At 30.5% G+C, this 23,233-nt stretch overlaps 1 protein-coding gene across 1 annotated transcript; it reads left to right on the forward strand.

Moving 5' to 3' along the window:
- The first annotated feature begins 16,467 nt into the window (after positions 1–16,467).
- On the forward strand, positions 16,468–22,122 carry LOC100781845 (probable pectate lyase 8). Its single transcript, XM_003535910.4, has 7 exons — positions 16,468–16,709; positions 17,170–17,229; positions 18,189–18,263; positions 19,763–20,405; positions 20,520–20,623; positions 20,983–21,121; positions 21,236–22,122. The coding sequence occupies exons 1-7, from the start codon at positions 16,600–16,602 to the stop codon at positions 21,455–21,457; spliced, it is 1,353 nt and encodes a 450-aa protein (XP_003535958.1). The 5' UTR covers positions 16,468–16,599; the 3' UTR covers positions 21,458–22,122.
- The last annotated feature ends 1,111 nt before the right edge of the window (positions 22,123–23,233 follow it).

The raw sequence follows: 23,233 nt of genomic DNA on the forward strand, positions 1-23,233 counted from the left end.
GGGAAGCGGGAACACAATAGTGGTCCGAAAAGGTAAAATTGTTTAAGGGCTCGAATCGAATGATTAAAGTATTAAACCCATTACTTTACTAATTAAATTCGAGTTTTTCAATATTGCGGGTTTGGATTTCCTTAAAAACATTAAATATGTCATTTATGAGAGGGAAAATATAAATTTGTTATGTGTATGAACCGGTTAATTCCTTACAGGTACTTTACTCACGATTTAATACCATTAATTAGTATGAATATTTAGCATTATCGTATATTATCTCTTGTCTCCTTATAATTGTTGTTCGAAATTATTTTATACAGATAAAAATAATTAATAAATAAATATAAAAAAATACTCTTTTCATTTCATTACAACTGTTGTATAAGAGAAAAAATTACCAAAAATAATTATCATTTTAATTTTTTAATATAACATTAATTTTTTTCATTTTTATCATTTATAATATTAATGGTGGACAACGAAATCTATAAATAAATTAATGATGATGTAAGATTAATTTTATAAAATTACTACTTTCTTTCATCTATTTATTAATTTTTCTTAGTATATTTAAAATGATCTAAGATGACTATTATTTTGGGTCGGAAAGAGAAATAATTTTATAAAATTATCCTTATTATTATTAATTTTTTTTAGTTTTTGTTATCTACCATTAATGTTATGACTTATAAGGGTATAAGTGAAAAATGAGTAATTAACAATACATTAAAAAATTAAAATAAAAATCATTGAGACTTATTTTTTTTCCTTACATGAAGATTATTATAGGACAAAGAAACTAAATAATAATGTACACCTACAAGAAATCTAAATAATGTATTAATACACTATCAAAATGTTATACTTCTTAATTAATAATTATACTTAAATAATTTTAAAAATATTTTATTTAGATGAAAACAATACAAAGAAATTTTGCTATAGAACAAATTAAAATCAATTCATTTGAAACCATGTCAATACTATATTTTAAATGTGTTTCTAACTTCTCATATTTAATTTTGATAATCCTTGGAAAATAATACTTTCTTCATTCCTATTTATGAGACCTATCAATATATATTTTTTGTCTCTTATTATAAGATTTCATTTTATTTTTCTTGTGTATTAATTTTTTTTACTAAAATACCCTTATTTATTTTAAAACAATTAGATTTTTTTATTCCTATGTTAATATATATATATATATATATATATATATATATATATATATATATATAAAGAGAGAGAGAGAGAGAGAACACTTACGATTAAATCTAAATAAAAATCTTAATTGTTCCATCTTTCTATAGTAAATGTAAGTAGTGAGTGCTTGTGTAATTACACAAGACCTCATAAGGTATTGTTGTAATTTGTTCATAATTTAAATATTTTTACATTATCATCTAATAACATATTATCATTATTATGTATGATAAATTTATTTATTTCTTATTAATTATTTTAATATATATATATATATATATATATATATATTTTGAATAATAATATAGAAAAAATTATACTACGGTGCATAGAAATTGATATTAACATAGAGGATTGAAAATAAGTTTATTTTTTAATTGTGAAGATAAAATTCAAATTTTATTATTGATTTTTAGAAATGTGCAATACCCAAATTAAATTTATTTATTTAAATGATTTAATTTTATATTGACTTTAATTTATTATTTTGTTTATAATTTATCTATTTTCCTTATTTATATTGATCTTACTTTGAAAATATTTTAAGTTTAATAATTTAACACTTAATATATATTTTCATACGAAAAATAAAGTTAAATTAAGAAATGAAAGAAAATTAAGAAACTTTCAACATAAAGGATAGCGATAAAAAAGACATTAACTCCTCTAAAAAAAAGACATTAACAAAAACACTCACTATTCATAAAATTTTAATGTCAGGCAAATAAGAAAGTTGAGCTTGTCTCATTTGTATAATAATATAACAATAAAATCAAATTTAATTTTTTAATAAAATAAATAGAATAGCCAATTATATATTTAATGAATCAAGAGTAAATATTTTTAAGAATGACTCAACTCATAAGAATTTTTATAATGCAAAATATTAAAGCACTAGTGACAAATTTTAGTGATGATCAGAATTGCTTTTTTAACACTACTATGAACATCACAAAAATTTTAGCGGCAAATTTTTACAAATTACTGTACATGTAAATTGCTTCATCACTAATATTAGTTTTTCTTATATACAATTAGGATATATATCTCTGCTATGTAAATAAAGGACGACATATTTTTTTGCATATGGTAAGTTGTTGTTTTCTCTACTCTAATTTTATGCAAATTAATGCCTCTTCTTCCCCTTCTAATTTATTGCTGCAATCAAGTGTAGAGATTGTTCTATGTTTCTATAAGTTACCCTTTTATGCACCTCCTCTTCCACTCAAATAAAAGAGTAACTGAATTAATGAAGTGGAAATTAACAAGAGGATCAGAAATACAAATTGATCGAGTTTTACAAATAAAAAACAAGGTGAAATTAATGAAAAGATATTAAATTGAAAAGTGTTAAACTAGAAGTAGGATTATTTACATAACAATAAAGGTTGGTCAAGTTACTAAATAACCAATTCATATCTTACAAAAAGTGAGTTTGATTCTTATGAGGATCTTATTAATAAATAATACGTAAGTATTTATGTAACAACTGCTATTGAGGTTTGAAATTTGTTATGATTCCAATAAATTCCCAAAATCCAATTTACCTAAAAAATTTGTTAGAAAAAAGGAAATATTTGTAGATTAACCCAAATAATATGTGTTCAAGAAAATTAAGTAAAGTTTTAGCATCTAATATATTTCCAATTAAATAATGTAATAATTTCTGACTCCAGATGCCCTTTCAATTAATACGCGGATGCGGGTGGAATTAAATAGCACAATGACACTTCATATTTTACAATAAGTACTACTCCAGATAGTTCTTCAAATTAAGTTTGTGATAATCAATTAGGAAATGAGAAGGAGTCAGATATGGTAGTTGCTATTTGTTCTTCTCGTGAACCAAAAAAATGGCTTTTAATAAATTCAGTAGTTTCGGATGAATGATGAGAATGTATTATGAGGTGTACGTAATACGTATAAATATTTATAGCATTCCCCCAACTTATGTCCGTGAATAATGCAGCACAAAAAGTTGCGAGCAGAGAAAATAAAAATAAAAAAGGTAGACTGAGGAAGAACACACGTGAATGTATTTATATATACGGAAAAAATATGCAGAGCAAATCCTGCTTCTATAAGATTATGTTCTCATTCTTTAAAAAAAATATTGAGAGGGGATTCATTATACTTCATTGAGCAGAAAATTTGGATTACATATATTTATTGTCTTTTACGGCTACGCCACTAGAAGTCCTCACTCAACCTCCACCAGTATTTTGATACATTTTTTTATTATTAAGAATTAAGAATTAATAATATATGCTATGTTTTCGTTGAATCACAAATTGTTATGTCACTTATAAATAGTCTCTTTTTATTATAAGTTACTTTGGACAATACAATTACACGGAAAAATACAAATAATTAATTTTAAAAAAGTGTTATTAATGTAATTCTCATGTCTCAAATATAAGAAAAAATATTTTTTTTTAATTTCAAATATAACAAAATTTCAACTAATTTTATCCTACTTAATATTATTATTTTTAAAATATCCTTCATATTTAATTGATGTGATATTTTTAATAATTTTTTTATTCTTAATATTAAGTTCCAATGATAAATTAGAAAAAAATATTTTTTAATTGAAATTGATACAATTAAATGTGATTAACTAATTTTTTATATTAAATTCCAATGAAGGATGAATTGGAAAAAATATTTTATTAATAATCATTATGAGTGATATAAAAACATTAAAGTCTAAAAGTATTAAGCACTACTATTAATATAAAACACAAATACTTAGAATATTTAATAAAAACAATTGAAAAAAAAAGATTAAATATTTCATAAAAATTCTAAAATGTCTTATAAAAAAGACTATAATTCATTATAAATTATGTCTTATAATAAGGATCAGGGGGAGTAACTTATTTTTTCTATTAACTTACTTATGAGAATCTTATCAAGATTATTTATTAAATTGAAACAATTTTATGTAAGTTGTTCTATAAATTTGACAGTTTTCAAAGAGAGTTTGATAGACTGTGTAAAAAAAATTTACACAAAATATATTAAACTCTTTTAATAAAAAGAAAAAAAATATTATTATTCAATGCCAAACATGTCTCAAAGTTTGTTAAGTTTAATAATTATCTAAAATTCATATCAAATTTGATTTTTAATTGTTTGATATGGTAAAAACTTTTATACCAAGAATACATACTCATTAAAGTCTTATTAAAATATAATATAATGATTTTAATTAAACTTGTGTAATTAATATATATGCATAGTGTGAGAACAGCACGTACAAAAGTATACATGTATGTATGACTGTGTCTGTGTGTATGTGGCTAGGGGGTTTGGTGTAGTTTGACTGAGATGGCAACGAGTCATTCTGTTCGTGTGCCCGAGTCTTAATGCTGAAAGGTATACATTAAATTCTACGTGAAATCTGAAATTGGCACTGTGTCACATGCACCAATAGATGCATTCACATGTTGTCCATTATGCCATTGATCTTTAATTCAATTTTCTCATTTTAGTTAAGGGGTTGGCAAGCCTTCAGGCTTTGACTCAAGGTTTCACACATACCCAATTTCGATCTCTTCATCAAAGAATCCTAATCCTCAACAAGGAAAAGAAAATAAGGAAAATAATTAAGCAGCGAGATATGGCATGGATTGAGGAATGATTTGTTCTTCAAAAGTCGGTTGGTGTGAGAATTGGTTGAAGATTGTTGTTGTCTATATTTGTTTTATTTTCTATAAAAAAAAAAAGTAAAAAGCGTTAGTAATATGTTAGCTGCTACAGAAAATATGAAAAGATTGGGATTTTAGTTTTCTTGTGTTTTAATAAATTTCATGGAAAATAGGAAAATTAAAATAATGAAACATTTGAGAATTATGATATCATAGAGGTGGTTACATTTGATAATTATGATATCATAGAGGTGATATCTCTTGAAAATAAATATATATGTTCAAGATCCAATACATCATGTTATCAATTTTAGTAAAGAATGATTCTTTATTTTATTATCATATTTATTATTTTATTAAATTGTTAATTTGACAAATTCTTGATTAAAATTAGAGGTTTGTTATCATGATAAAAATTACGATAATGAGAAACAAGTCTTTATAATTTTAATCTAAATTATTCTTGATCGTATGATGATTGCGAATAGGACATCAATAGTCCAGACAGATCAATATATAAAATAATTTTTATTGAACAAAGATTAATAGATTTTATTTATTAAATTACATATATAGATTATGTATATGTGAATGCCATCATTGAACTAACTTAATTGAAAATTTCTAATAGTTAATATTATCTTGATATGTCAATATATAGGAAATTCTCAAAAAGAAATATATTAGTTTCCTTTGACCTAAGATTATCATAATAATTAACAAGTTATTTGTTATATTTTAATTTTGGACACCTAATATCTTAGGATACTATTTGAATGAATATTGGATATGATTATATACTTGTAGAATTAATGATTAATCAAGAAGAAATTCATCAACTCTAGGTGATAAGTTTGAGCTCTATGATAGAGTTAAGACCTTGGCCAAGATAATTGAATGAAAAAAGAAAAGAGTTTCTTAAGTTATTAATTGATTAAATGTGTTAGCTAATTAGAGTTTGACAATAATAGTGTATTATAGAGTTATAAATGATGGAAGGAAATAATACACTATTCTTCTATTGATTCTTGAAAGTAAAAGATGTTACTTCATGCTATTTGGACGTTAAGGAGTGTTGTTAGATGCCTACCTTGATTACTAGATTAATTATGATTAATTTACTATCGATCTAGTATTGAACCTACCAGGTCACACAAAAAGAGCGTTCCAATCTTTGCAAAAGAAAATGATTTATTTGATAATTAAATTAAAGAATTTAATTTAATCAAATAAATATTTTAGTGGAATATTATTATATTTTTTGCCGGCACTGAGAATATAATTAATATAAATAAGAGAGTATTATTTTATAAATGTGGAAGTTGTCCATAAGATCAAAATAATATTCTATTGCTACATATTAGAATCAAATCATGTGATTAATTATTGTAGTTAGTCATGAGATTAATTGTGAATTATCTTTGTCTTATACCAGAAAGTTTCTTGAAATAAAAGATATATGATAATTTTTATTTTTATAAAGATGAAGAGATATAAAATCATTTTAAATAAAATGTTTACTTTTTTTCTTAAAAAAAAGGCCCAAATTCATATCTCTTTAACATGATAAATAAGAGCATCTACTAAAGACAATGTGTACCATATACAACCTAGAAAAGTTTAAAACTAATTTTAGATCTGAGAAGTATAAAAATGATTTGTTTTTTAAAGTTCTACTCATCAAAGAACTGATAGCATAAATTGGTTTTGGTGTGGATACATACTATTGAAGAAAATTTTTATTGCTTCAAGAATATGCATCCACATACACAACCCTATTTTCTCTATTTATTATTGTTGTTATATATTTTTAAATACAAAATAAATTATAATTTTCTGCTACAAGTATTAAAAATACTTCTATGTAACTATTTACCAGCTGGGTCAAGTATGCTCTCCATAATATTTAGGGGTCCTATAAGTTTCGGATATCCCAAATCCAAATAATTAATTATTCGTGTAATTACGGATTTATATGAGTTAATTTGCATAACTAGTAAATTAAATGTGTTTAGTCAATAGATTTATATAGAGATTAATTCGTTTACCCACATAAAAAATGAAAAATAGTTTTAAATAATAATTATTTTTAAAGTGAAAAAGGAAAAAAAAAGTCCATTAATGATATTTACATTAAAAAAACACTTATCCACTCATTATGAAAAGAAACATTTAAAAGGAGTAATTGTTTAGAGAGGTTTGTCGAATGATCCATTTAACTATGTGCTTATACGGATCAATTAAATAGAGACCCATTCACATAATTAAATTCCTAAAATATTTATGATGAAGTGGGATATATATATATATATATATATATATATATAAAAACAATGAATAGGGATACAAAGAATATAGTCCTGAATAACGAGTATTCTGTCTGTCTATAGGATTACTGAGTTACTACATAACAGATATTTAATTACTTATGTTGGTTAGAATTATATAATCTGTAAAACTTTTTCCTACAATTTCTAGTTGTATTTTTAGGAATTTGAATTTTGAGACCCTAATTAAGTAATTAGTATAATCCTACCAATTGATTTGTACACACCTTATTGAATACTTTATGTTACTTAGAAAAATATTAAATGATTCTTTGTTTAATTTGAAATATAACATTTTTTAATAACTATACTCTTTAGATAAATAAGGGAAAAAAAGCGGTTAGTTAAATACATCACGAGAAAATGCAAATATGTAAAATTTTCTTGATCATTGTGACAATCACTAGAAAAAAAATAATTTCGTATCTATATATATAGTACTCAGTATATACGGTGAGTAGTTTTTGCCATATGGCCCACGCTCGATCATGGTTAATTAGGAAAAGGTCACAAGTCAAACTCAACCCTTGTATTTTAAGAGGATTAGAGGAACAAATTGCTAGGTTGTGACTACGGGAAAACACACAATGAGAGCAAACTTTTTTTTTCTCTCTCCTTACATAATTGAATATTTATTTCATTTATAAAGTTTTAAAAAGTTACAACGATTTTTTTTTTTTACTGAAACATTACAACGATTTTCTCAACCCATTCTGATACCTTTTTCCCCTTAATTAGGACTTATATAAGTGATGGAATTGTTAAACTTTATCTAAAAACTAATTAGCTGGCATTAAGTATATTTGTTAAATAAGTATTTAGTTCGCATCTGAATAATTAAGATAAGCATGTGAAACTTATAACACTTCAATTCCGTCTACAAATGCTCACTTGAACAAGCGATACACAGAAACAGGATGTAGATTCCAAAATCATATATTAAATTTCATTACCAATTTAGATTAAGTAAAATTATCTAATCAGCATTCGCACCAGGAAAATGAAGTGGGAATTTCATACCCTTGGACTTTGTGATGCAATCTCTAGCATGCTAAACGTTCTAAAGTTTCATGCACACTACTCAGTTACCAAGGTTTGATTTATTTGCCTATTGGACAATTTAATTTGATGTCAATTAATTTTAAAATTAAATATAACATGAAATTAGAACATATAATTCATTTTCACCGTTTCTTTGGCTCGTAGAAGGATCTCTATGTTTTAATAGTTTTCACCATCACTTTGGTCCAGCAAACATAGGTATAAAGAGAGTATTGGAATTTGGATGGTTACTCTTATCATTGTCTTAAATTTCAACTTATTTTAAGATAAAATCTAATACAAGTTTTTTTTTTAACTATAATTAACTTTACACAAGTTAAGCTTCACTAATGATTCACTTTCGATCAACTTTAATTAACTTATTAATCATACAATTCTTTGAAACCAATTAATCTCTCTTTTCATTAAACTAATAATAATTATTAATAGATTTTAAGTAAACTTACAAAATAAATAACAGGATAACAAATGCAGAAATATTAACTTAATCAAGCGTTATTTGTTTAGAGTATAACAAAATAAATATTTATTTTTATAGTTAAAAACTAATAATCTCATCTAAATGCAAAATATTGAGAATATTGCTGCATGATTGTGTTGATCCTAATTGTATTGAGAATATTGTTGCATGGTTGTGTAGATCCTAATTGATTCTATATGTATTAATTCTGATTGTATTTTAATTTTGTTTTGTATCTTGATCCCTTGATTATTGAGATCACTTATTTTTAGGATAGATAATTGTATCAGATATGTTAGGAGAGGCTATAGGAGAAATCTTAGCTAGGTGGTTGGATGACCTTGTATATATATATATATATATATATATATATATATATATATATATATATATATATATATATATATATATTGATTGTTTCTAATAGAGGCAGAACAACAAATTCCATTTACTGTTTTCTTATGGTATCAGAGCCAGGCTCTGATTAAAAGAAAACTGAGTGTTGAAGAATAGTGGATAAGCACGATGAAGGATCAGAAACGATAAAGAGAACACCGTCTCCATATGATCTAAGTTCGAATGACAATCTTGGAAGTGTGATCACCCAAGTTCAAACACAAGGTGCTTATCAAGGCCGTGGGAGAGATATAAGTGTGCGTACAAATGTTGCCCAGACTTCCAATGGAGGAACGATTCTGCCAGCGATTGATACAAACAAGGGCGGGTTGACAGGTTTGAGTAGTGAGCAGTGACAAACTCTGGTGGATCTTCTGAACAATCATAAGGGAAGCACCATAGAAAGAATGATAGGTAAAAAATGGTGTGGATTATTGATACAGGAGCCTCTAATCATATGATAGGAGATTTGAGACTTCTTCATGAGCTGAAGGTTGTGCAAGGATGTCTTGTGGGACTACCAAATGGAGAACAAGTTGTTGCTCACAACTAAGGAAGGAACTATAACTCTCGAAGGAGGCCTAAAGCTTATCAATGTGTTATATGTGCTCGGATTAAATTGCAATTTAATATCAATGTCTCAATTGATAGATGATACAAACTGTATAGTCCATGTCACTAACTCTTTGTGTGTTATGCAGGACCGCACTTTGAGGACGCTGATTGGAGTGGGTGAACGAAGAGATGGGCTCTACTATTTTAGAGGGATTCGTCATGAGAAAGTTTTCAAAGTAGGTGATATGTCTTTATTTGATCTTTGGCACAAGCGTATGAGGCACCCTTCCTTGAAGATTACTCAATTAATTTCAAATGTTGATAGTAGTGTAACTAGAAATAAAGCATGTGATGTGTGTTAGAGGGCAAAGCAAACTAGAGATAGTTTTCCTTTGAGCAGTCATAAAGCTAGTAGTAGTTTTGAATTGGTTCACTGTGATTTGTGGGGGCCTTACAAAACACCATCTTCTTGTGGAGCTTCTTATTTTTTTAACTATAGTAGATGATTTTTCTCGAGCTGTTTGGATTTATTTGTTGCTTGATAAAAAAGAAATGTCACAAGTCTTGTTGAATTTCATTGCTTTAGTAGAAAGACAATATGAGAAACAAATGAAAATCATTCGAAGTGATAATGGAACTAAATTTACATGTTTAAGAATGCAATTTCTTGAGCGTGGCATTGTTTTTCAGACATCATGTGTGGGAACCCCCCAACAAAATGGCAGAGTGGAAAGAAAACATAGACATATCCTTAATGTTGCTCGTGCTTTGAGATTTCAAGGTAACCTACCTATTTCTTTTTGGGGTGAGTGCATCTTAACAGCTGAATATCTAATAAATAGAACGCCAACGCCATTGTTGAACGGAAAAACTCCATATGAGGTGCTTAATGGGCAACCACCTTTGTATGATCAGTTAAGGGTGTTTGGGTCTCTATGTTATGCTCCTAATCAAGGTAAGAAGGGCGAAAAGTTTACTAGCAAAAGTAAAATGTGTGTGTTTGTGGGGTACCCTCATGGATAGAAAGGATGAAAGCTTTTTGATCTAGATAACAAAACTTACTTTGTGTTAAGAGATGTTAATTTTTTTGAGAATGAGTTCCCTTTTCTTTCCATTAGTAATATTGTAGCTAGAAGTGTTGAAACTGAAAATGAAAATGCAGTGAGTGAGGAGTCAGGGGTGGCTACAGAAGATAGGATTCTTGAAGAAAGGGGGGGTGCCGAATTAGAGCTCACTCAAGATGTTGGAACATCAAGAGAAGTGCATTATGATGATGATGATGAATCTGAACCAAATAATGAGGAATCTCTTGGCTGAGGTAAACATAGCAGAATTCTGTCTGTGAAGCTGCAAGATTTTGTGACTTATACTGTCCACAAGATGAGCCCATCCGATTGTTCACTCTCTCCACAACGTAAATCAGGTGCGCCCTATCCTATAACACATTATATGAGTTGTGATAAATTTTCTGTCCAACATTGCAGGTTTCTTGCCGCTGTGATTGCAGAGAAAGAACCAACAACATTCTCAAAGGCAGTTAAAGATGGTAGATGGCGCTCTACTATGCAACATGAAATACAAACTCTTGAAGACAATCACACATGGACCGTGTGTCCTCTTCCAACAAATAAAAAGGCCTTGGGATGTAAATGGATCTACAAGATCAAGTACCATTCTGATGGCACTATAGAACAGTTTAAAGCTCGCCCAGTCATTCTTGGAAACCATCAAGTGGAAGGAATTGATTACATCGAAACATTTGCTCCCGTGGCCAAATTGGTCATTGTTCAGATTGTTTTAGCTGTTGTTGCAGCAAAGGGGTGGGATCTTCATCAAATGGACGTGCATAATGCATTTCTTCATGGTGAGTTGCAATAGGAAGTGTTCATGAAATTACTTCCTGGATTTCGCACTGCTCAACCAGGTATGGTGTGCAAGCTAGCAAAATCATTATATGGCTTAAAACAAGCTCCCTATTGTTGGTTTGCTAAACTTTCCTTAGCTCTCAAGCATTATGGATTTCGCCAATCCTACTCAGATTATTCCTTATTCACTTTAATTGATAAAGATGTGCAACTTGTGGTTTTGGTTTACATTGATGATCTAATCATTTTTGGAAATAATTATACATCTATTCAGTGCTTCAAGGATTATTTGAGTAAGTGTTTTCATATGAAGGACTTGGGATTATTGAAATATTTTTTGGGAGTGGAAGTGGCTTGATCTCCTGCTGGGATTTTTCTTTGCCAAAGAAAATACGCTTTAGACATTATTAGTGAAGTTGGATTGCTTGGAGCAAAGCCTATGGAAACTCCAATAGAGCAAAACCATAATCTTAGTCTTTCCAAAAGACAATTTCTTGACAATCCAGACATGTATCACAGGCTTGTTGGTCGCCTTATTTATCTTTGTTTTACTCAACCTAACTTGTCATATAGTGTTCATGTTCTCTCTTAATTCATACAACAACCACGAGTAGAACATTGGACTGCTGCACTACGGGTGGTGCGGTATCTCAAAGGGAATCTGGGGCAAGGGGTTTTTTAGATAGCGACTATGATATGAAATTATATGGCTAGTGTGACGCTGATTGGGCTGCTTGTCCCCTTACTCAACGGTCACTTACTGGTTGGATCATTTTTTAGGTCGTTCTCCTATCTCTTGGAAGACCAAGAAGCAGCAAACAGTGTAATGGTTCTCTGCTGAAGCTGAGTACCGTTCGATGGCTAGCACAACATGTGGACTTAAGTGGGTGAATGATATATATTATTTCAAGTCTTGGTATCATTCATCCCTTGCCTATGCATCTCTATTGTGATAGTCAGGCTGCACTTCACATTGCGCAGAATCCTATTTTTCACGAACGTACGAAGCATATTGAAGTCAACTGTCATTTCTTACGTAATGAAATTATTCATGGTCACCTCTAGCCTTCGTATGTGCCTACCCGTGCACAACTCATAGACACATTTACTAAGGCTTTGGGACGTGCACCACTTAATCTTCTGCTTGGCAAGTTGGGCATTCGAAATCTTCATGCCCCCACTTGAGGGGGGTAATGCATAATATTGAGAATATTTTTGTATGATTGTGCTGATCCTAATTGTATTAAGAATATTACTGCAGTATCTTGATCCCTTGATTATTGGGATCACTTATTTTTAGGATATATAATTATATCTATAGGAGAAACCTCAGTTAAGTGGTTGGATGACCTTTTATATATATATATATATATATATATATATATATATATCGATTGTTTCTAATAGAGGCAGAACATTAAATTTCATTTATTGTTTTCTTACATCTTATAAAATTGACCCATTAAATAATTATTTTTAAAAAGAGTCAAGATTAATATTTGTTTTATAAAATGCAGAAAGTAAATTTTAGATAAGTTTTATATATTATATTGTAATTATTAATCAAAATGTTATACAAATTGTATAAAAAAAAAGTATAACAGTGGCGGTATTATAAAAATCGTGTATATATATATATTAACCACCACTACCCTTATAAACAACATTACTTAGTAGTATATGACCCATCGGAAGAAAAAAATACTTTCTTAGTAAAAAAATATATTTTATGTAATAAATATTAATGGAGGCACCTTATACAAATATTTATTTTGTAAGTTTACTTTAAATTTTTTTAGTAATTATTATTAGTTTAATGTGAAGAGAGATTACATTGAAGTGAGTCTTATAAAATAAATAGGAGATAGATAATTACTCTTTCCAAAGAATTATATAATTAACTAGTTAGTTGAGAATGGGTCATTAATGAAGTTTAATCTGTGCAAAGTTGCAGAGATTACAAAATCCTAAAATAAATAGGAGATAGATAATTATTCTTTCCATGTAATTGTACAATTAATTAGTTAATTAAACTTGGTTGAAACGTTTAACCTATCCAAAGTTGCACAACTTAGAAAAATCGTTAAACTAAAACTCTAACATGTTCATTTTGCCAAATTTAGTTAGTCTAAAGCCTAATTCTAGTATATAACAAGGGAAAACAGGAAATATGCATATGCACATTTTTTTTTTTTGTCTATAAAAGGACAACTCTTGACCTTCTTTATAATATTGTTCAAATAAATTAATGGCATAATTAAGTACATAAAATTATTTTTTTTTTTTACATAAAACTTAAACACTAATAAGTTTTTTTTTTTATCAAATAAAGACTTCATACATGTTTTGCTTTTAGTTTGTTTTAAGGAAATAATTAGTTATTTTTAATATTAGTTATTTAAAAAAATTGAAAAAATAATAACAATTTCTCCAGAAACAGATCTGCCAAAAAAAAACTTGACTTATTATAAGTTTGATATAGTGATATTTATTAAAAACATGTTTAAAGAAAAAACTTATAAAATATTCATAACCGACACTTATAAGTTTGATAACTTTTTTTATATGTTGCCTAATTCAGTAGGTTGAATACTATTTGATCATAACCACTTCATCTACTCGAATATATATGTTACCATTATAACTATGACCTTGGTATAGACCTAACACCCCCTTCCCAAAACAAAGTCCTCAACCTCACTATAAATTTCACGATCTCACTCGTTTAGAATATACTATAAATTTAACGGTAATGCGTATATGCTATGCCGAGTTTCTATCAAGAAAACACGAAATTTCACGTTAATTTTCAATTTTCAACTTTCCATATAATGAATATAGTATATAAAAAATATGATATGTGGTTGTGTTAGTTGAATAGGTAACATAAAAAATAAACATAGTGTAACTTTATTGGTAGGAGTTGAATGGTGGCACTAGAATGGAATCATAGTCGTCAAACTCATTAAACTTCAAAAGAAAGTTACTGGCCGTGATTAGCGCGCATCTTGGACGTACGTTTCCACGGAATCAATCTCGCCAATAAAATAAACTAATTAACCTAAAAGAAAAAAAAACAACATCCCTTTTTTCTTCCTTTTTCCCCCCAATTAATCCATCTTATTTTATTCAAGTTATTCATCATTTAATTTAATTTTACTTGTTGTTTCTAGTTGTCTTTATTCTTACGCGTTGTATTGTGTTGTGCACTACTACTACCTTGCCGTGAAATCAGCAGTAAACTGTGACATTTGTGTTTTTCTCTGTTTATTATCCAAATTCGTACGGCCCCCACTCCTCCGAGATCTTCCTTCCCTCCTTTATATATCTGCCCTCACGTGGTCCCCTTTCACTATTCACTACCCACCACTTTTAATTTTTTTCTTTCTTCTCCTCTTTTCACTTATATGTTATTTGTTTCACAAATAATGATTTAAGTGATATTAAATTTGATTTTTTAAAATAAAATCTTAAATTCGAGCTTGCGTGATTAGAAAATCATGGTTAAGAATAAAAAATCTCATAAAAAATCATCAATCAGATTTTTTTTACAAAAACTCATCATTAAAAAAACATATGAATATTTCATACCAAATAAATGTTATTGTTCCTACTATGCAATGTCATATCCACCCAATTAAATCATTTGATTTCATCTTATTTCATTTTGGTTTTATTTCCATGCCACACTCTCATTGTTTCCTTTCATGCAAATATGCAATCATCCGATATATATGTGCATATCACAACATGTTAAATATAGTTTTTTGGATATGTAAATTATTGTACAAAGGGAATTGCCCGTTTTGGTTTTTTGGATTTTACTCTTTTTAAAAAGTATTATTATTTAAAAAAATTAGAGAGAGTAAACTAAACAACAATGTAAAGAATTTTTATTGTGATTTTATGAAAAAAATATAATGCACAGTTGTTAACTTAATTAGCTTAAAACTTATACATATCATGATTTTTTATTCGTGATAATGTATAAAAATTATAAATAAGTTCATAAACATGTTTACATATTTACAGATTTAATTAAAATATAAGATCGTAATTACAATGTTAGTAGCGTCTTATTACAATCATCTTTGACTACTGATTAGTTTCTCACTGCTTAACTATACTAACTTCAGGCATAATCAATTGAATTGTGATGTAAGAAAATTCAATTCCTTCCTTCTAGGACATCCAATGATATAAGAAAGCAACATTAATTACACCGCATGAAAATCAACCTTCTTATAAGAAGAAGCGTATACTACATACAATTACGTCATTGTGAGGTATTTCAGCACTTATAGTAACCTTCTTCTTTAATTTGTTTATTTAATTACTTACGTGTATGTAATTTAGTGTCTCAGAGTACCTACGGTCTATTGGGAATTAAAAAAAGAAAAATTAAAACCGAGCAAAATCTATGAAGGGAAAATAATGAAGTTTAAATGAATTAAAATTGGGACAAGACAAAGAACATTGCATTATTAAGTCACAATGATATTGTACACACGATTAAAAACCGTTTGGAGTTAGTTGGGCAGTGACTGGTGGATAAAGTGAGGAAAAAAAAAAGTAAAAAGTAAAAAAAAAAAAAAGAGAAAGTGGTGTGGTCTGAGATTTTAGATCTTAGTATTAGCAATTAGCAATCAGCAATAGTAGACACTAGACCTGCAACGCCACGTGACAGGTACTGGAGCCACGTGCGGGAGAGAGGGTAAAAAAAAAAGTGAGTTTAAGGTTAAGAAGAAGAAGAAGACAGAGAGGATGGTTAATTGGTTAAAGAAATAGAAGAAGAAGAAGAAGGACGGAGCAGAAAAAAGCAAAAGCCAAAAGCAAGTGTTAGTTAACGGCGTGAGAGGGACGGCGAAGACCCAAACAAGAAAAACGATCGGTTAATTAACGGCGTGAAAGGGTTGGGCGTTTGTGGGTTTAGTGTCTATAAAAAACCGTTATGTTGGAACCTGTTCTTCTGAGTCCACTCCACCCATTTCTCTCTCTCTCTTCTCTTTTCCTCTTCAACATTCTTCTCTCTCACAAAGCAACAACACAAACACCGAGCGAGGGGAATTCAACTTTCAGCAATGGCGGTTTCTTCTTCTGCAACAAAATGGGTCCTCTTCTTGCTTCTGGCGCTGCTCATTCGAGAAGAAGCCATGGCCATGGCTACTACCCCACAGATCTCTGACCTCAGGTCTCAACACACACACAAACTCTGTTTCAGTGTCTGAACCATTTGTTTCTTTGAGAAGCATTGTGTGGTGGTTTTTCTCAAACCAAACTAATGTGTGTTTTCTGCTTTCGCTTTGACTGAAGCTTGCAACTCATTTATATTCAATGTTTTGGTCATATTACTGGGCAATGTGGGATCTCCAAAATGAAAAGTAGTTTTTAGAGTGAAAAATAGAAACAAACTAAGCGCAATTTTTTTTTCTGGATTAGAAACCACATTGTGAATTGTTTGGTTTCTCAAAGGGAAAAATGAAAAAAAAATCTCAATTTCACATTTCAAATTGAAAACCCATTTTTCAATTCTTATTCATTCGGATCAAACATTCACTTCATTGACACATTCCATGCATATTCGTACACTGAAGCAAAGAGAAAACGAAGATATTGTTCTGACCCATTTTTTTTTTCTATTTTGGTTATAGGAATGTTGAAGTTGAAAGACACAGGTTGCCGAGCTTGACGAACTCGTCAATGGTGGAGAGGTTAGTGTCCTTTTTCCAACGTTAAAAATTCTTATCCTCTTCTTTCTCGAAACTCGTGTAAATCTGGACCGTCCGTTCCGAGTTCTATCTTTAACTCTCGGCCGTTGGATTTCGATTAACCGCAACTAACGATCACAACCGTTGAAAAATCGTTGATGCTCTCGATCTGGATCGTTTTTATTCGGTTATTTTCGTTCTTCGGATTCCTTTGCCGCTTCTTTCTGTTTTCTCTTTGTCGAGGGTTCTGCAAAAGCAAAAATCTAACTCCCCACACCATTAAAGAGTTAGTTAACCGTCAACAAACTTTTTTCCATTTCCAAAACTACCCTCCAAAGTGTGGCTTATATAATGTTAGCTGAAGGGTTATTTTGGTCATTCTAATTCAGATGATAAGATATATCATTAAATATTATATTTCGCTGTCTTGGAAAAGTTATTTAAGTTTAACGGTTTTTACGTTTTTTTTACTCTTTTACTTCTTACGGTGCAAATATGGCTACGGAACTCACTCAAATCAAATCTCACCGACGATTGCATTTGTTTAATTTTTATATTTTTCCTTTTTTTAATTGTTGTTACAATCTCCTGTCATTTTCTTTTTTTCTAAAATAAGCGTTATTTTCTCTTTTTGTATTTACTAATTATTTCAATATAGTACAAAAAGGACTGTTGCTATAGTTAATATGTCACAATTGCCGAGTCTAATAGTGTAAATATATTTTTGTATTTTTCTTCCAATATTCAGGAAAAAGGGGTAGTTTATTTATTGTTGCTATCTTTAGCATTAGTGAATTTTTGGTTATTATAATATAAATTGATTTATTATATAAAGTTTAATGTTGTCTTATGGCACCTATGACTAAAAGCCTATCTAGTGAAATAATATATGTATTGAAATAGTATAGTTTGTTATTTATTTATTCGTTATGATTGTGATTGTGTTGTAACTTTTTTTTCAGGGCAAAAGAGGCTGACAAATTAAATGAACAAGCTGCTGTGGCTAACCCAGAGGAAGTGGTTTCAATGGTTGAGATGTGGGTCCCTATTTCTCTCTCTCTCACTACATTTTCACCATAGACAATAGACAAGCCTTGTTACAATGTCCATTCATAGCTAAGCAAATGAATTAAAGCAAAAGAGAAAAAAAAAACTACATGAACATATAATTATCTATAATGTTTTTTATCTATATTTATTTATATATTCACGTGGAGTAGGAACTATTTAGTGTAATGGGGTAGGGTAGTGGAGTGGTGTGTACTGTAATTGGTGGCCCTCATAACTATCCCTTTGAGAAATGAGACTAACTCTTTCTTTAACCCCCAACTCACCCTTTTTTTTTTCCTCTGCTACATTACTTTCCTGTTTTTTTTTGCCATATTTGAATGAATTTGAATTTTTGATTCTTACCCCTTTTTTTTACCCTTTTGTGGCACGGCAAGTTAAAAACATTACCTTATGTCACTAACTAGCTACATTTTTGGTCATGGTCTCTCTCTCCTTTTCATGCTTCAGTCACATGCACTTTCTCATGATATGATATATAATATATAGTTATATACCCTTCTTTCACGCTCAGGATTCTTTTGCATGTCATTATAAACCTAATCCTTTGCCTACAAGTAAATTAAATTAATGTTTCTTCATAAATGTGTTGTTGTACTTCCGGGTACAACTCTTTCTCTGCCATTAAAAACAGTTGCAGCAGCTTCTAGCGGTTTTGCTCTGCTTGATCAAATTTTTCGGTGCTTCATGTGTGGTTGAGTTTAGTTGTGTGAAAAAAATAATTTACCATGTATTTGTTGATTCCTTGTAACGGCCACAGTTGCATATTTGGGGTCAAGATCCATGTCATGACAGAAAAGCATATTTACCATATCTTCTATTCCAGGAAAAAGCCAAGAATATTTTGCCGTTACACTTGTGAAAATTCCTTTTGTCTTCACTCATCACATGGATAAATAATTAATTTTGACATTATTTGTTTCCTCCACAATGCTCAAAGAGATTTATTAAAATTTTTATCTTGGGTAAGAATCCTAGGGATTTTATTTTATTCTTGTTAGCTGAGTCTACCTATTGAGATTAGGCCTAATTATTTGCTGCTAACCTCTACAAAGGCTAGAACCTTTAAAAAGCATTTACATATTGCGCAGGAAACAGGAACACTTTCCTAGTAGCACATCTGCAAATGTGTTCAATTTGTAACACATCTTGGCATTGTATTAAACTATTAATGCTGGAAGCAAAAAAAGTTGGATATCATATGAGAACTAACTTAGAGTAGTTTCACTGAACTTGAATAACACCAAATATAGATTATGTTTGACAGTTGGCATTGATGGCATTATGAAAACAATGTTGTTTCAATTTGTAACACATCTTAGCATGGTATTAAACTATTATTAATGTTGGAAGCAATCAAATTTGGATAAGAGTAGTTTTGATTGAGCTTGTATATATAATACCAAATAAAGATTGTTGTTTTGACACTGATGGCATTGAGAAAATAATGTTGTTGATATTACTACAGGAGCATCCAGAACAGCACAGAGAGAAGGAAGTTGGGATATTTCTCTTGTGGAACAGGCAACCCAATTGATGATTGCTGGCGTTGTGACCCCAACTGGCAACGCAACCGGAAGCGTCTGGCGGATTGTGGCATTGGTTTTGGCCGGAATGCTATCGGTGGTCGTGATGGAAAATTTTATGTGGTGACTGACCCCAGGGATGATGACCCTGTGAACCCGAAACCTGGCACTCTTCGCCATGCTGTGATCCAGGACAGGCCCTTGTGGATTGTGTTCAAGAGGGACATGGTTATTCAGCTGAAGCAGGAGCTGATCATGAACAGCTTTAAGACCATTGATGCTAGAGGAGTGAATGTGCACATTGCTAATGGAGCATGCATCACAATTCAGTTTGTAACCAATGTTATCATTCATGGCTTGCACATTCATGATTGCAAACCTACTGGAAATGCTATGGTGAGAAGCTCCCCAACACATTTTGGTTGGAGGACAATGGCTGATGGAGATGCTATCTCCATATTTGGCTCAAGCCACATTTGGGTTGACCACAACTCCTTGTCACACTGTGCGGATGGCCTTGTGGATGCTGTCATGGGCTCAACAGCCATTACTATTTCCAACAACCACTTCACCCACCACAATGAGGTACTACTACTTTTCACTGTAGTGTTTCTGTTTCCTCTGTGTCTAGCTTCACTTTTCCCCTTGTTGTTGCATCATGACTTAAGCTGTTATCTTATTATTTCTTTGCAAATTCAGGTGATTCTACTAGGCCACAGTGACTCTTACACAAGAGACAAGCTGATGCAAGTGACCATCGCATACAACCATTTCGGAGAGGGACTTATCCAGAGAATGCCACGGTAATATTTATTGTCACTTTTTTGCATTGAAACCCTTTTGTTTCCCTTTTTCTCCGTGTGTGCGCCTTGAATGCAAATAAATGTTAACACAAGATAGGTTGGTCTGGACTTTGGAGTAGTAGGCTAGCTACAACCCTCTTTGGTGCATTAATTTTGTTTTTAATCTTTCTCATTCAGTTTAAGGAAATCACATATTTTTGTGGAAGAATTAGTTTTAAGGGACCAAATGGTGTAGCCATTAGTTGAAACCAACAACTGGATAGGGCTATATTGTCCCCTCCAACAATGAAGTGTTTCAAATCAGATGTGGAATATTATTATGAGTTAACCTAACAAAAGATTGGTCATGAATAATGCAGTTGTAGACATGGATATTTCCACGTGGTGAACAATGACTACACTCACTGGGAGATGTATGCTATTGGTGGAAGTGCTAACCCCACCATCAACAGCCAGGGCAACAGATACAATGCTCCTACTAACCCTTTTGCCAAGGAGGTACAATAGTACAATCAATCAACCAATCCATGTGATGCTGTAAATTTAATCACCTTTTAGTTAAGCAAGTTTCGCTAACTGACTGAAAAAAACAACTTGGTGCTATGTTAACAGGTGACTAAGAGAGTGGAAACAGCAGAAACCCAATGGAAGGGTTGGAATTGGAGGTCAGAGGGAGATTTGTTACTGAATGGGGCCTATTTCACTCCATCTGGTGCTGGAGCCTCAGCCAGCTATGCTAGAGCCTCTAGCTTAGGAGCAAAATCTTCTTCCATGGTTGATTCCATGACTTCCAATGCTGGTGCACTAGGTTGCAAAAGAGGCCGTCAGTGCTAGCATGTATTATCAACCATAGCCATGTGAATGAAAGAGGCCATCCATTATTTTTCTTTTGTGTTTGATTCTCAAGTTTTTACCATATTATAGTAGAAAATCATCATCATCGTATCCATTGCTTTCTTTCCTCACACCTCGATTACCATATCCTGCATTTTTCTTGACAAGTGTACATTAAATTACACATGTCAATATGGTTTTATGTTGTTACCCCATTGCCACATTGTGTGTTTTGTTGTTGGTCAACCTTAGCTGCTCGACTTGCTCCAACTGAAACAAGCAATGCAATTGTAGGAGCAGGTGCAGAAGTGTCATCCATTGTTTTCTTCCCTTTTCAATTTTTTTCCTTTTTCGTTCTTTGGTCCTTCCCAGCTCATCTCATCTCATCAACCTTTGTCCCCCCCCCACCAATTCATATGCATATTTTTCCAAATGTCAAATCATGTCTCCTTACATATTGTTCAGTCTTTTTCAGTTTTATAGGATTTGAATTGAATGAGCCCAAATATATATATATATATATATAAATATATATATGAATTTTCTTTTAGCCCCATTTTGTTATTTTTTTACTATTTGTTTTGTTGAGTTAATTATACAAGCAAAAGCATGATTGTCAAAGTTGAGTTATATGGAAACACTTTATCAATGACGATTATGGAATTGTAATAGTTGTGGTTTTGCTTTTTAACTTTCTCACCTTTTTAGCCTTTTTTTTCTTTTTGCCCTTGTCAATGCAAGTAATCTTTGATTTTTTTATGCAATTATGGTTGTAAATCATTAAACATATCTGCTTGTGTTTGTTTCTCTACCAACATTTGTGATTCGTTCATGTGCACCACATGATCCTCCCTCCCTCATTATCTTTCTAATTAACATGATGACCCCTTTTACCTACATTGTCCCCCAACAAAATGATGCAATGCTAACCACCGATTACTTAAGAGATTTCCTTGGATTTCACATTATCATGGGTGAAGTTATGAACAAGACATGCCATGATTTCAAGTATCCTTCTACAATTAGTTTTGTTTCCTTATTTTTCGACTACGCAATACATAGCAGATCGAGCGTGTATCTAAAGGCATGCTTGTGTAACAAGTAAAGTCTTTAAAGGCCTCCAGGGAAGTAGTATTAATTGGGAAGCTACCCTCCACAAAAGAAAATTGATCGATGTCCTGCTAGAATTTTTCACCTTGCACAATTAACTATCCTCATACATTTCAATCCTTATGAGAGAAATTTAACCGTTTTCACAAATACATATCAATAATTGGAGATAATCATATTCATTTATCCTTAATCACTTATAACTTATAAGACAAAGTTCACCATATTTATACGTGTAAAATGATCAATAGTTAAAATATGTCTCGCAAGTGATCAATAAGATCACAAGATTATTGAAATATCTAATGATAATTAACTACAGCTCAAAAGTGAATAATTGTGTCAGGTGGCACGAAGGTAATCACTACCCTCCACAAAAAGTCAATGTGCCAACAAGGTATATGACTCATATGATGTATCACGGGTAAACCAGTAAATACTCTATGACTTATTAACATGAACTTTCACTAGAATGTAAGAGGTGATTAATTTCTGAATGCTCCCAACATGGTAATTGAAATGAGCTAATCAAATTGGCTAGTTCAAATGCCTTTGTTCTGTCCCGTCACAACTCACAACTAGTTGGAGGAACCTAGTGTGACACCCTCTACCCCTCACATATATATTAATAAAGAAATAAAAATTCAAATATTAATTAAAAGTATT

The sequence above is a fragment of the Glycine max genome, chromosome 10, assembly GCF_000004515.6.
Source record: "Glycine max cultivar Williams 82 chromosome 10, Glycine_max_v4.0, whole genome shotgun sequence".
NCBI lineage: Eukaryota > Viridiplantae > Streptophyta > Magnoliopsida > Fabales > Fabaceae > Glycine > Glycine max.